At 37.0% G+C, this 15911-nt stretch overlaps 3 protein-coding genes across 10 annotated transcripts; 2 read left to right on the plus strand and 1 right to left on the minus strand.

Annotated features, from left to right (window-relative positions):
• The first annotated feature begins 27 nt into the window (after positions 1–27).
• Positions 28–2051, plus strand: LOC129797010 (T-complex protein 1 subunit gamma). Its single transcript, XM_055839237.1, has 3 exons — positions 28–156; positions 217–278; positions 364–2051. Exons 1-3 carry the CDS (start codon positions 123–125, stop codon positions 1903–1905), a joined length of 1638 nt encoding a protein of 545 aa, XP_055695212.1. The 5' UTR covers positions 28–122; the 3' UTR covers positions 1906–2051.
• An 801-nt stretch (positions 2052–2852) lies between these two features.
• On the minus strand, positions 2853–15662 carry LOC129797040 (E3 ubiquitin-protein ligase Iruka). Of its 2 annotated transcripts, XR_008751300.1 has the most exons (5): positions 15407–15636; positions 14688–15272; positions 14457–14601; positions 13344–13618; positions 2853–2972 (listed from the first exon to the last, which is right to left on the minus strand). XR_008751300.1 is itself a non-coding variant. In XM_055839282.1 (4 exons), exons 1-4 carry the CDS (start codon positions 15479–15481, stop codon positions 13446–13448), a joined length of 978 nt encoding a protein of 325 aa, XP_055695257.1. In that variant the 5' UTR covers positions 15482–15662; the 3' UTR covers positions 12413–13445. The 2 variants fall into 2 exon arrangements, 1 of the variants encoding a protein (XP_055695257.1); XM_055839282.1 differs by lacking the exon at positions 2853–2972 and having other exon boundaries at positions 12413–13618; positions 15407–15662.
• Positions 3608–10806, plus strand: LOC129797061 (protein salivary glands marred). Of its 7 annotated transcripts, none has more exons than XM_055839316.1 (6): positions 3608–3917; positions 4206–4340; positions 4582–4737; positions 8767–8927; positions 9098–9232; positions 9471–10806. In XM_055839316.1, exons 3-6 carry the CDS (start codon positions 4728–4730, stop codon positions 9750–9752), a joined length of 588 nt encoding a protein of 195 aa, XP_055695291.1. In that variant the 5' UTR covers positions 3608–3917; positions 4206–4340; positions 4582–4727; the 3' UTR covers positions 9753–10806. The 7 variants fall into 7 exon arrangements, with proteins under 7 accessions (XP_055695291.1, XP_055695292.1, XP_055695287.1 ...); XM_055839317.1 differs by having other exon boundaries at positions 3622–3901; positions 4203–4340; XM_055839312.1 differs by having other exon boundaries at positions 3633–3921; positions 4203–4340.
• Positions 15663–15911: the final 249 nt, after the last annotated feature.

Here is a 15911-nt window from a genome sequence, read left to right on the forward strand (position 1 = left end):
GTATGCCGGACTGCACATGGATACTGTTTAATGGGGAATTTTTTTTCAACGAATGTTCTCGATTATTTTGACGTCCATTGAAGACTTTCATAGAAAACGTGACTTCCTAAATTTTCGCAAAAATGTTCGGAGGACAAGGCCCGATAATTGTTCTGAGTAAGTAAAAATGTAATTAACTCCCATTGACACAATTCGTGATAATTTCGCATCCCCCAGGTCAGAACACAAAGCGAGATTCAGGACGAAAAGTTCAGCTGGAAAACATCGCAGCCGGCAAGGTAAGGCATTCTATGTTCTGAAGTGGGTGAATCATGTGTTAACCATACTTTACCCACATTTTCTTGGGTTTTCCGCATTTTCTAGGCCATTGCGGATGTCATCCGGACATGCTTGGGTCCCCAGGCAATGCTGAAGATGCTCATGGATCCCATGGGGGGCATTGTGATGACAAACGACGGAAATGCTATCCTCCGCGAGATCACAGTGCAGCATCCGGCTGCAAAGAGTATGATCGAGATTGCCAGGACGCAAGACGAGGAGGTGGGGGATGGAACGACATCCGTGATTGTGCTCGCGGGGGAGATGTTGGCTGTGGCTGAGCCATTTTTGTCACAACAAATTCATCCCACTGTCATCATCCGGGCGTACCGGGAAGCCCTGGAGGACATTCAGAAGATCGCAGAGAACGAGCTGAGCATCCCGCTCGATCGCTCTGACAAGAAGCGCCTGGCTCAGGTGGTGGAATCGTGCATTGGAACGAAATTCATCGGCAGATGGTCAGAGTTGGCAGTGAAAATTGCTCTGGAGGCAGTGGAGACGGTAATGATCACGGAGAATGGACGTACAGAGGTGGACATTAAGCGGTATGCAAAGGTAGAAAAGGTCCCCGGAGGATCCATTGATGAATCCTGCGTGCTGCGTGGTGTGATGCTGAATAAGGATGTGACGCATCCCAAGATGAAGCGCTACATTGAAAATCCCAAGATTGTGCTCCTGGACTGCCCGCTGGAGTACAAGAAGGGCGAGAGTCAGACGAATGTGGAAATTGTCGCAGAGACGGACTTTACGCGGATGCTGCAAATTGAGGAAGAGCACGTACAGCGTATCTGCAAGGATATCATCGATGTGAAGCCCGATGTGGTCTTCACGGAGAAAGGTGTGTCAGATCTCGCACAGCACTACCTCGGAAATGCTGGAATCACTGTTATTCGACGCGTCCGGAAGACAGACAACCTCCGGATTGCCCGTGCTTGTGGAGCCACCATTGTGAATCGCACGGAAGAGCTGCAAGAGAAGGACATTGGCACGGGATGTGGCCTTTTTGAGGTGAAGAAGATCGGCGATGAATACTTCACATTCATCACAAACTGCAAGGATCCCAAGGCGTGTACAATCCTCCTCCGTGGCGCCTCAAAGGACATTCTCAGTGAGACAGAGCGTAATCTGCAGGATGCTCTGCATGTGGCGAAGAATCTGGTGCTGGAACCACGTCTCGTGCCTGGTGGAGGTGCCATCGAAATGGCCATTTCGCAGGCACTCACGCGCAAACAAGTACAGGGCCCTTATCGTGCTGTTGCAAATGCCCTGGAAATCATTCCCAAGACTCTCGCTCAGAACTGTGGCGCCAACATCATCCGCACCCTCACAGCGCTTCGGGCTAAGCATGCCTCACACACTGGCGATGGCATCTGCACCTGGGGCATCGACGGGGAGTCTGGCCAGCTTGTCGACATGAATGTTCGTGGCATTTGGGAGCCGATCTCCGTGAAGCTGCAGGTGTACAAGACGGCCGTTGAGACAGCCATCCTCCTGTTGCGCATCGATGACATCGTGTCGGGATCCAAGAAGAAGGCAAAGGACAACGAACCTGCCACGCCGTCTCAAATGGCTGCTGCTGAAGCCTAAATTTTCTCCTGCCTGTGGCTGGTTCCTTCTCATTTTCTGCATTAACCACACTTGATTTAATTCAATCACACGTATTTTTGTATTACTACCCTCATAATAAGCTTGTGTGCCCCAGTAGTTTCAAATAAAATCATTAATTGAATTAATTTTTAATTATTTCTAATTTTAATTATTTTCGGTTTAAAAAAATCTCCAGAGCCGCTCGGGACTGTTCTTCCAGGTGTCCCAAGACAAAACGGGACAACTTCCGGGACCGCGGGAAACTTTTTCCAGTAACGTATATTCTTTTAGGCTTTTGAAGTTTTTGATATCAATCGACACAGCATCGGCTTCTGAGCACGAGAAACTGAATTTCTTCGGAATATTTTTTTTATAAAAAATGCGAAAAAATACTGATTTCTATCGATAGTTTTAGATAGTATCGATACTATCACTAAAAATCGATTTTTTACACCTCGCCCTGAAGATCATGAGACTGTCGTTCTAGAGGTCACGAGGCAATTTAGTCTACAGTCACGAGACATGATTTGATCTTCTATGTGACACATAATATACAAATCCACAAAGAAACCCACTTTTCACCCCTTTCCACCTCCACCCCCGGAAAATTACGATTTTTAATTTCTTTTTTAAAACATTCTTGAAGGATGATTGGAAAAAGTACTGTGGAGCGACGAGACAAAAATAAACCTCTTTGGGTCCTTTGGGTCTGATGACATGTTCTGGGTAAGGCGGTCCCCTAACACCGAATTTCTTCCTCAGCACACCCTCAAAACCGTGAAGCATGGGGGAGGGAACATAGAATATTGGAAGGTGTTTTTCGTACAATGGTGTGGGTCCCCTTCATTTAGTTGAAGGAGATATGAACACAGACCAATACGTGAACATTCTCCTACTAAACACCATGATCCCGTACGCCCAAAAATCCTTACGGCATGATTGGATATTCATACAGGATAACGATCCCAAGCACACCTCCAAAAAAGGCCAAGAAGTGTTTGGAAGACAATGGGGTTGAAGTGCTGGAGTGGTCTTCCCAATCGCCCGACATGAACCCTATTGAGCACCTGTGGAAGATATTGAAAATTGCAGTGAGTCGCCACAGGTCAAAAAATAAAATAAAAAAGAATTGTGGGAGATCGTGCTGCAGGAGTGAGCGGCAATTTCATTATCAAATTGTCAGAATCTGATTGATTCAATGCTGCGGCGTTGCCAGGCAGTTAAGGCCAGTAAAGGCAAAGCTACAAAATATTGAAATAAATTGATTTGAAAAGTAAACAGTTTTTTATTCTTCTTTTTAATCCAATGAGTTTCAATCCCTATTCATGGTAATTTTCAATCTCAATATCCTGCCCCAAATATTTTATAACTCTTTTATAAATCCATTTTTTTCGCTAATGTATATTTTCAATCAAAGATAATCTATTATAGGAAATAATATTTTACATCATAGATAATTGGCTCTCATATTTGCTAAAATACTTAATTTTATTGAAGAAAAACCTTATCACGCGCATTTAATAAATATTCTCAATTTTCTAACATCAAAAAATAAAATTACATCTCTAATTACTCTGGCCGGTTGTGTGACATTACGGGACAAGCATATAGAGTAATTTCCCATTGAAAAATCATGACCTGTCGCGGGACAAACATTGCATCGGTCACATTTACGTCCGGTACAATTCAGCGCTGAGGCTCCAATTCAAAGTTGTCACAATCAGTTGAAAGCAAAGTGTCGTGGCGTCGAGACGTTGCGCTGTGGCTCTCTGTTGATTTTTCCCTTTGAACGCCTTCCCTGTGGTGCGGGAAACCCTTTCCGAGACTCCCAGCTACCTACCTGAGTGCACCATCCCGGTGAGAATGATTTCCGTGGCACGGAAAGAGTGAATTGGAAGGAAGGAAGAATAGCTCGCGAGGGATTTCACTTTATTTTGTCGTGAAATCAATTACAGAAGTCCCGTTATCGGCTATCATCAACAGGGAATTATAATAAGTTAATAATATTACACGTAGGTAGTTTATATCACAGCGAGATAAAATGTGTTTCGTTGAAATTGTCTCGCAAGTGGATCAATGAACCTATAGGAGAATGAGAGAGACTCTAGCTAGGTGCTGGGCCTGGCCGTTGTGCAGACGCAGCACCTGCACAATGAGATTGGGAAGTGCGTGTGTGAAATTTATAATCACTCTCTGATCCATTGGCTTGATGATTTCCGCGGGTGTTGATGCCACGCAATGATGCGTCTGAAGAATGTGGGCGGAACAACACTAAAGTTTCTCTGTTTACCATCCAGCAGGGAAGACCAATACAAGACAGACCTACGGGCAGGATAACGACACAGGGACGCGCGACATGGCAGCTACGAATTTGTTGGAGCTTCAGGCTTGGCTGATGTACCAAAAAGTCACGGTCGAGTGCGCAAATTGCCTCTGTAAGTGCCCTCCTCAAGTACACAAGAAGAAGAAGACCACACTGGAAATTTATAATTTATAATCTCTCTCATGGAAAAAAGAGAAAAACACGAAGCAAAATGCAATTTCCTGCGTGATAACTTTCATTTTTTACACACCGTCTCGCACATTTTCATTCATACTTCCCCCATAAGCTTCATTTTATTATTATGTTCGTCCTCCTTTAATTTATAAAATTATATTTTATTTTATTATTTGCAGAGAATCATCGTCAATTTTATCCAGGCCTCTTTACGCACACACAAATTGATGATCTGAGTTGTGGCACGTTTTCAATTTAATTTGCATTCTGTTTGCATCTTTAGTTTGGTTTTTTACTTGTACCCCCATACCTCCCAGTGTGTCAGATGATCACAGGTAACTTTTTTTTTGTTTTAAATATCATTTTTTTAACATCCCACACTCATTACCATTTCCTCCTCAACTTTTATCACCTCTTTGTTTACCCAAAAATGTCTCTGTGGCACCTGCAAAAGGCAATGCTCCTTCAGAGAGCCCCAAAAGTCATTTTTAATTGCATCCCATGCCCGTAGAATTACATGATGCGTGGATGTAGGGGGAGGGAGAACACAGGGCATACCACGTGAATGTAATTGGAGAGACCCTCTTGAGAGATAAACTCCGCACATCAAACACTCATTGTCACACCGAGAAATCCGTGTCGAAGAGACATACTCCCGCCGAGAGAGAGATAATTAAATGGTAGCGATAATCTATTATTTTCCCCAAGCCCCAAAGTGTGTGTATGTGACGATGGGATGGGGCCCTCGCACAGGGAGCAGAGAAGGTGAACTCCGACAAGGCGGTGGGTGGGTGTGTTTCCTCCATAATTGAAGGTACATAAAGAAGCGTGTATCGATCGACAATGTAACCTTGTGGCGGCCAAAGGGACACCACAAAACGGAAAGTTTCGAGGTTGATGAGGCTTTCATTAAACTTGACCGCGCGCGGGTAGGGCTCATTTGCACGCATCATCCTCCCCCACTTTGCACGGAACATTGTGGGTGGATGATAAAATGCGATAAAAACTCTCGTTTCGCGTGGACAATTTTTGCACAGAATATTTTTATGAGCTTCCTGCCAGAGGGAAATGTGAGTAGGTAGGTACTATACAAAACAGTCTGTTGTATAGTAAAAATAAAAGAGGTCAAGATATTTTATTTCAAGGGAATTTGGCATGAATCCTCACACCAAATTTGCAATCGATTCGATGTGGAGGTCATTATCCTGGAGCACGGTCAGCCTCATGTCCTTTTATGGCATTTTAAAACGTAAACCGAGAGACACGTATTATGGAGCCAGAGAAAATGGGTTGAATGAAAGCTTTTTGTTGAATTTACCTGCCTGGTAAAAAGGAGCAAATTCATTGATGTTCAATATCATTAATTCCTTCGAGGGAACATACAGGGAAAGCGCAATATTGTAGAGAATTAAAAAAAAAATAATCAAAAACTGCTAAATGACGTAATAACTGCATTTTGTCTCTTTAAAAGCATGAAACATTCGCGCTAATGTTTTGTCAGTGTTTTTTGACAAGGTATTTTTGCAAAATTTATGACATTTTTGTTCTTTACAAAAATGTCAGCCTTGTATATTTTCTTGTGTTTTTGTCTCTTTTAATGCATGAAACATTCGCGTTGATGTTTCGACAAAGTATTTTAAAAAACATTTTCATATAAATCGTTATTTGGATGAAGAAAACGAGAAGAAAAGTATTTGAACAATTTCAGTAATACCTGATGAAAACATATTGATGAAACATCAACGGGAATGTTTCCAGTGTTTGAAGGGACAAAACCACAATGATGACGTCATTGATTGCATTTTTGGGCAATCTTTTGCAATTAAATTTAATTTGAAAAATGTGGAAGTTTTTTAAGCAATTTTGTATGCTCCTAATTGATCCTCCGCAAGATTACATTTAATCTGCATTTTACTTTGGAGGAGGACATGACACATACATCATTGAATAGACTCCTTATTGCATAAAAAACCCTTTTCCCAAACAATTAAGAATATCTTCAGATTAATAGTCTAACATGTGAATAAAAATAGTTTATTAATTATAAGCTTCTTATCTTACCTTAATTAACATCTTTAAGCTCATTTTCTACAAGAAATTCTAACTAAATTCACCCCATCATCGATTAAACTTTCTCAGAAGAATATAATTCTATTAATTTCACGCGAAATATGATTGGAAAACAGTCTGTTCTTCTTATACCTTCTCAGCGTTTTCAGCTTTGTTTTTTTATATCATAGAAAAGCATAAACCATTGATTTTCTTTGAATTATTTTTAGATTTGATATTATACCGACGTTTTGTCTGTTTGATAGACATTTTTTTTTCTCCCAACAAAAAATTCACCTTTTGCTGAACATATTTTTGTCGTTAATAATTTATTTATCAAACTACCGTGACATACAATCTTTTTCACACCACATCTTCCTTCACACCACGAGCATGTCATCATTTTATTTTTATTTCACACGATGATACCAAATTTTCACTTTCAAGTTAAATATTTATATTTATCGTAGTAAGGTACAGTAACTTATGACCTTATTCCCCTCTATGGAAGTTTTTCTCGTGTCAATCAAACAAACGAATTAGTGGGAAATCAATATTTTTACACGTGGATAGAGAAAATTTCTCGCTTGAACGTATATCATGCGGTGTCTATTTTTTTTTATCAAAAAACATAAAAAAGTAAAGAATACACCGTTGATAATAAATTGATTGATAAGAAAAAATTCAAAGAGTTTTTATCGAAGAAAAGAAATAATTTAGTAACGATTTTATAACAAAGCTTACTATCCACGATCTTTGATCTGTTTGAAAATTGACGGTCATGAGAGGTTAAATAAAAACCACCTCATTCCAATTAATGCGAGAATTTGCACAAAATAATATGGCAAAAATTGATCATCTAAGAAAGTGAAGTTTTTCTTTGGTTAAGAATGAATAAAGGAGTTTATTCACTTTTGATTGTGTTATGAAGTAAAAGAAAAGCCAAAGTAACTAACTTTTATTTTACAACGATTGAAAGAGAAAATAAAAAAATGAAAAATTCAGAATCATAAATACACGCCCATTTTGCTACAATTTTTCCCTTTGAAAATGCATAAAACATTCAGTGTTTCAGTTGATGCTTTCAAGACTTTAGAGATAAAAGATCATCTATCAGAAGCACTGAAGCATTTCCTTTTTTTCCAGAGCGATCAACTGGAGAAGATCAAGAAAGATTATTTGTTTGAAAATACTCCCCTTTTGTACTTTGTCTGACTTAATGCACTAAAAACATAATATTTCCCTGTTGTGATTGATGTTTTTTTTTAGATAAAGATTATCTTTATTGAAGCTCTGAAGCATATATTTTATGTACAGTAAGTTAGATTATTTTAAAAGATTTACGTGTGCTTTACTCTCTGGAAAATAGAAAGGTTTTTTTTTACATATTTTTTTTCTCTTCAAAAGATTTACAATTTGCTTCACAAATAGCTTATTAAAAAACATCGATGATACATTAGCGCTAATGTTTCATGTAGTAAAAGAGACAAAAAAACAGAAAGATGACGTCATTCCTTGTATTTTTGTGGAAAGCTCTGCAGGATGTAAATGGTTTTTTTTGGCGATTTGTGATTTTTTAAGCGTTTTTTTTACTGATATTTTTTATTTTATACAAAACTATACCTATCCCGAGTGCTTTCTCGAAGGAACATTATTAAATAAACTCCTTTATGAAAGATCTCCCATATGACATACAAAGCCAAAGCTTTCAAATGGGAAATTTTCTTATTAGCCCCGATATTTATATTTGCCCCAGTTGTAATAGTGCATTCATTTTCCACATAAAAAAATCAATTTTAAAAAATGAACTGAAGAAAATTTATTACTTACGGTCTCACTAAATATTTATTTATGTTAATGTGCATATTGACGTGTTTTTGTTTCACGATAATGTTGTCGTTCTAATTTTTCAATATATAATCATCTTCGCGGTGCTAATAATAGTGGAAGAGAGAACGCTATTTATACGCTGATCTGCATAAAGTTTAATTACATATTGATGGGTAAGATCGATGATCGTTTGTACTAAAAAAAGGAAATTTTTCTCCACAAACCTATTTTAAATTCTTTTAGGTTTTATAACGTTTAAAATAATGTCGTTCTCGCACTTGAACATATTTGATAAATCTTTCAATTTATTTGCCATGTGATACATTTTCTGAATCACTTGTATAAACACATTTCTTCGCGCAATAATGTGTCTTTATCACATTTAGTTTTCCTTTTATAAATCAAGCAGTAAAAATTGCCTCCAGTACACTCACAAGGCGGAGTTATTACAAAAAGACTAATTGAATAAAAAATTCTCTTTGCAGTCATGAGTGATTCAGCGTCGGCATTTCGTGCCCGAGACATTGGTCTCCGTGCACAGAAGAAAATTCTCTCGAGAATGGCAAATAAGAGTATTGCAAAATCCTTCATTGACGACACAACTGCCTCACTGTTGGATAACATCTATCGTCTTGCAAAGTTGCATGTAAGTTTGTAACAACAGAGGATTTCTCTGTTTCCCCCCCCCTTAATATACTGCGCTTCTATTTAATTGATTTTATGTCAATACGAAAAAAGAATGAAGAGACGCATGTGGTTGAGATTAGATAATGTGATTAAAAAGAAAAATGGTGTGTTCTTTTTCTTTGAACACAGTCCGATAAGAAGCAAGCTGAGAAACTTGTGAAGAATATCATCAAGATTGTGATTAAAATAGGCGTCCTTATTCGCAATGAAGAATTCAATGATGCCGAATTGCAGACAGCTGAGAAGTTTCGCAAGAAATTTCAGGTTTGTTCTCATTTCCTTAAACATTGCACTGAATTTCCACCTTTCAAATAAATTTTAAATTGAAATGTAAAAGAATAAGAAGAAGAATCTGCAATCAAGCGAAGAGCTCTGATTGGTTGGCCAATTTAGACAAAGCTTTCTCATTGGCTACCAACTGACTTTCAGAGGGTGAAGCCTCGGTGCAAGGTTTATTCTGAATAATGTTTAAACGAATGGAATTGTTTCTTTGTCATTGTAGGTTACTCAAATGGCTATAATTTCCTTCCATGAAGTGGATTTTAGCTTCGACATAAACTACCTACAGAAAGCCCTGGCGGAATGTCAATACCTCCTCAAATCCATTATCAAGAGGCACCTAACGGAGAAGAGTATTGCGCGGGTGGATGAGATTTTCAAGTTTTTCCGCGATGACAAACTCCTCGAGATGGCTTTTCGTCCCAATTCCCCATACAGCGATGTTATGGCGAATTTAGTGAGTGACTTGAATAAGTCTCTCGATGAGGGTGATTCTAATTTATAGAAATCTTTTTGTTTTTTTTTATTAATCTAACTACTCAAACCCAAAGTGGTTTTGTGTGTATGAGTGTTTTCCTAATTTGATTTTTATTAATTTTTCTTTTTAGTCTGATAAGCAAACACGCGAAAAGAATAGGCAAATAGGCACAAAATGAAAGGAAAGAAAAATGATTAATTGATTCCCACAGCATATCGTCACTGAAATCTTTTTTGAATTTTAGTAAAGGACATTATTTTTGTAGTGTCCTTTGCAAGAAAATGCACAATAATCTAAAGAAGATGGGATCAATATTAATATATCATGCCTTTTTATAAAGATTCTTAGAAAAAAAAAGACAAATTATAATGCAGCGCTGATCAAATTACAACATTCCACGATAGGGTGTCTCAAAATTATCAATATTTTTTTTATTATTTTCAATTAATTTGATAGTTTTTTTAATGAATTATCTCCACCACTGATTTTTGAATAAAAAGGAAAAAAAAAACATTTTTGCCGCTAATTCCGAAACACCCTAAATTATTATCATTTTCACACCAAATATTACTAAATTTAGTTATAATGTTATTTGTTTGTTTTTTCTCTCTATTCTAAACAATTTTTGTTTGAATATTATTAAGAGACTGTTTTTTAATATTAAATTATTCTTGCCATAAAATGTTGACATTAGGGTTCTCTTTTTTACCCCTTAATCTTTCTTTTTTAATGTATTAATTATTGGAAACAAAAGTATTGTAAGGGTTTTGTTCTCTCTCCTATAAATTAAACTCTTTTAATTATATTTTGAAAAATAATTGATTTGTACACTTTACTAAACATTTTTATTAGTGTCCAAAAACATATCTTAAATGGACAATAAAAAAAGATATGATGACAACACTTTCACGACGGAGCAAGATGCATGAGAAACAAAATTAAATTAATGTTTTGGTCAAGCAAAATGCTGATATAAGCATCCGTCCCACAAGTAGATTTTCATTGTGTAAATTAGAGAGAAACAGAGAGATGATGTACTTAAAAAGTGGAACAAATTAAATAAAAATATTGCAAAAGGAAATACAATTTTTTCATTAATATTTTACTTGAGGAAATGAAAAGTGCAGCAGCATGTCTAATTTTGGTTTTATGAAGTTTTTTTTTTAATAATTTATATTATTGGAAAATAAATGAAATAAATTCAGAAAAAAAAACATATCATAAATTTCATTGAATGAAAGTTTATTTTGAAATGATTTTTCTTTCAAGAAGATAAATATAGGCAAAAGTTTTTTTGGAATCAATAATACACTCGTGTCTTGGCATAAGATAGTCTAGGATATACTGCTCTCGCGTATTGAAAATAATGAGTGTGAAGAGTATATCCTAAACTATCTTATGCCAAGGCACGACTGTAAAGTAAAATGGTTGGGTATTAAACTTTAAATTTAAAAAAATCTTACACTACAAGGACGCTCAATCAACGTAACATCCTGCAGGACCCAATTCCCCAAAATCAATTATCTTTTTTTTGCAAAATTGTAAAATTCAGTTTTTGGGACTTTTAATAAAAATTAAATTTTAATTCTTATTTCATATTTTATTCAAAAAAATTCCGTATTCTTCACAATATTGAACCACCATTTGGGAATAAAGATCTGCGTCCCTTATGTACTTACAGTAGCCCTTAAGGGCATATTTTGCATCCCCTAAAATCAAAAGTTTATGTACAATGCATTTAAACCCTGAACCGTTTAAGGACATTAAGGAATCTAGCGAATGGAATGACGTTAAAATAATTTTTGGGGTCTTCTTGGAGCTCAAATAAGACATTTTTGGTTTTTCGTCTGTCCTGATCCTGTGAATCCTTGGAGATGTTCTTTTGTAGTCTCAAAATATACAGGGACCCTAAAGACAAACTCCTGCATAGGTTTTGGCTCACTAAATAAAAAAAAAGTAACTAACCAAAATTAGGCATTTTCATAAATGAGCTATAGGTCAAAAACATCCCACTGGGTCCTTAAACCAATATATAGGATTTTGTATTTTTCAATTTTTTAACTATTTGACGTTTGGCTATTTTATTAATTTTGTAGAATGATATCTTATGCAAAGTAATGAAGAAATTGACCGTAAAATATTTAAGGAAAATTAAAAGGATCATGTTCTGTTGAAAGTCATGAATAGATCTTAAGTATTGGACTGCTCAAATGGCTCAAATTAAGAATTGCGAAATGTTCAATTAGGTTTGTTTTAAGGAACTTTCTAGTCTGTTTCAACTTCCTTTTTTAATAGACGAAGCAAGCCTAAATACGAGATCTAACCAATCTAGTCTTAGTGGAACATTGTTAGTAGGTACCTTATCTGGTTTTATCAAAAAGCATTTCTCTTTACCCTATTGACAAAATCCTATAAGAAGAGTCAAAGAATTGGTGAATTAGTTAAACATTACGTAGCAAGTCTTATAAGAAAAACATATGTCAGGAACGATAAGAAGAAAAAGATAGCCAAACCTGTGTTTTACTATATTTATGAAATCGCTTTCAAAACTGCAAAAAAAAAATGTGAGGAAAACTCCAATTTGTCTCCTGTCGTGGCTGAAAATTTTCCAAAAGAAAGAGAGACCTAGCAGGAAGAACAATAGTATTCCCGTGAGACTTTGTTTTTACATTTTTATTAACTGCCAGTTTATTTGAGACTTCACACTTTATTTTTTTTCATTAATTTCTCGCCGTTTATGATTTTTTTCATCGCTTTTTCTTCATTTCCTTTTTTTCTGTTTTCTGTGATAAATTAAGCAAATCGTTTAGTACCTAACTATGTCATTTGTTTACAATAGAAGCTATAGTAATAGTTTATGATTTTTTTTGTATATTTTCTCAGTTTCTTTTTTTCATATTTTCGTCTCAATCACTCACACAGGAAATAAAGGGAATTTTTGTTAACTTGGGGGGTATCATTGGAACAAAATTAATCAACATTCACAAAAATTAACAATTCTTTTCTTTCTTTAATTGTTGGTTTGTTTTTTTTTACTGGAATTACAGGCAATGCTCCCACCAATATTAGGGGGGTGTTATTGCAAATTGGGAGGAATATATATATTTTTTCTTTATTTATAATATATATAGAGAGAATAATTTAGATTGAGAATTAATTGGGATTACATTGGAGTGAGATTGCATAACCATATCTCAGCGAGTTTCTCGGATTTCTGAAATCTTTTCATAGTTTTTCTCTGCAATTTATTTGTAATAAACTTAATACTTCTTGCTGCTTTTCCATTTTCCCCTTCTTCTTAGCCCTATTTTGGTCACAAGCAAATTCGCAAAGTGAAGCCGCGCAACAAAACACCTCTTCTACGTACGAGAAACTCAACACATCAATACTCTCCACAAAAAGGTAAATTTTATGTGATTCACACGGCAAATGGACAAAAATGTTTTGTGATAAATTTTTCTTTTAAAAAGGAATTTTCATACAATTCGATTATTGAGCGGGAGGCAAAAGTGAACAAATTACAAAACTCAGGGAACATGTTTCTTTGTTCGCATAAATTGTGTGAGAATTGAAAGAGAGGAGAGAGATGCTTTTAAAACTGATAAATAAACAACATACTTGGAAAAAAAGTGTGATCTCTGTGTCTCGTCCAATGAAACCGCAAACACAATGTTTCCTTCTTTACTACAGGAAAACAAGGATGGGATGTCTGTCTTTTTCTTAATCAAAATCAAATTGTGGCGGACCATCGTCATCGTCATAGCGCCTCTGATTCCTTGCCCGGTGGTGCTCCGACTGATTGGCATCTGACGGATTTGTTGACGCTTGTGGCTGGCTCTGTTGACTAGACGACGATCCTGGGGCTTCGTTATCAGTTCTGTAAAGTGTATTTCCTGGAAAACCAATTTCATTTCAAACCACATTTTAGATTTCATTGCATGTATAGAGAAAATGCGAGTCTGATTTATCAACCACTTATAACTCTATTTAACTGAGACTTAGAACTTGATAAGTGCTATGAATAAGCAAAGAATTTAAAAAAATAAATTAGACAAATTGTGTGTTAATCCTGTTAATCCGATCTAATTAATAGCTAAAGGTTAATTAAAGAATCTTAGCATCCTTAAATAAGTAAAAATTCAGTCAGTTCAGATTTTTCTTTTGAGGTAAAAAAAAAATTTTCAGCTAAAAACTACTGAAAAAAATTAAAATGTATTTTAAACGTTATCTAGAACGAAAAACTCTAAAAAACAAGTCTCAAACGTTAGAAAAGAAACATCAAATAACGTTTACTATGTTCCGAAACGTTCATTCCGAAAATTTTGAACGTTAAAAAACGTCTAACGTTAGAAATGAAAAATCAATCGTGAAAAAAGAAATGACAAACGCTAGGTAGAAAATGTCAAACGTTACAAAAAAAAAATAAATTAGAATAAAAGTCAAAGTAAGCCTGAAACGTTAGAAAAAAAATGACAAAGATGTCAAATGTTAGAATGAAGGTTAAAAAAGAAACGTCAAACGTTAGAATCGTTTAAACAAATAGTCAAAAGCTGCTTATTTAAATACAGTAGCCTTATTTCTAATCAACTTTTAGCCTTTTAATCAACATTTATTTTGCTAATGCGCCCCTGTTAACTAAATACGTCCCTGTTAACTACAATACAATGCCAAATTCTCCAACATCCCCCATAAAATAAAAAGAAGTTTAAGAAAAATCATTAGAATACTCACTCAGAGAATTTACGGCCAGAGTTGCAGCTGCATTTAAATTACTCCGGGAGAATTCTTCAGCCTCTGGAGACAGGGCTTTGCGGCAGATGGGGCAGGTTCCGTGCAATTCAAGCCACGGCACGATGCAATTCTCATGGTAGAGATGCTATAAATAAAGCAAAAATGGACAAAATTAATCCCTCTGTAGATTCTGTGACAGAAGATGTGTGAGGTGGTGGAGGAGAATCTTACCGAGCACGGCAACTGCCTCACGGTTTCACTGAGTTGAAAGTCTTCTAAGCACACAGAGCACTGCAGCTTGGTGTTTACTTGCTCCTGACAAATCTCACCTTTGGGTATCTCATCAATTTTCTCCCGCGCCAAGGGCGGCGGTCCCGTCCCTTCCATCTGATTCAGCAATTGCGTCACTATCGTATCGATACCTTCATGCCCCCAGGCGTAGTCTCCTGGATTACCCATGAAGAACATGGGTGTCCCGGGGCCTGCACCCATGACCGATATCACAAAATCATGCAAAAAACTGTCCAGATTAACATTGTGGACGCCAATGCGGGGATTCCGATTGGCGCGACCGCGTGTCCGGGCGGCGGTACTTTGTCCCTCGCCCGGACCACCGTCCGGTGGTATCGGTCTAGCGCCCGTCATTGACATGAACAACGTGGAGAGGAGCTCATCGTTCAGCCGATGATTGAGGTCCGGGAAAACATTGGCATCGGACTCGGACATCTCGACATCGTCAGCATTTGAGGGCTCTGCAGCCGCGGCCGCCGGTAATTCCTCAATAAATCCCCCGGAGCACAGGGGGCATGTGAAATCCTACAGGGAGACAAGGCACATAAGCAACCCATGGCCAGACAATTTTTCTCTCATCCCCCGCGGGCGTTGAGAAAGATGGAAACTTTGCAATTTCCATCTTCTCCCATGGTGGGCATGACAGATCTTCTTCTTACCGAGGAAATGTTCTCGATCTCTAAGCTGCACAGATGACAATAGAATCTCTGTGGACGCTGCACAACCTCAGCCATTTCGAATAATCTATTCTAGAACTAACAACCTGGGAATTCACTACCTTTTTGCATTACTTTGAGCCACAAAATTCAACTAAATTCCCATGAAAAACACGGCATGAAGTTTCTTTGCGTGCGGAAAGTTTCTTCTTTTTCTTCCTTCACGTTTCACTCTCGCGTTAACCCTTTCACGCGCATTGTGGTACATGTCGATTTTTCTTATTGGAAATGGTTTGCGTGTGGAACGTGTGGATTTACCACTACAAACGCATTTTTGTGTGGAACTTGCGCGGAAAAATTTGAGCTTTAACGAACTTTTTTTTGTATTTCGACAAAATTCGTGATTTCCTTGTTTTTCCGCCAATTTTTTCTCACAAAACACGTTTTTGGGGCTTCTGTGACACTTACGGGTGCTCCTGGACCCCCGGGAAGCTCCTCCGTGCGGAAT

This window comes from Lutzomyia longipalpis, chromosome 1 (assembly GCF_024334085.1).
Source record: "Lutzomyia longipalpis isolate SR_M1_2022 chromosome 1, ASM2433408v1".
Taxonomy (NCBI): Eukaryota; Metazoa; Arthropoda; class Insecta; order Diptera; family Psychodidae; genus Lutzomyia; species Lutzomyia longipalpis.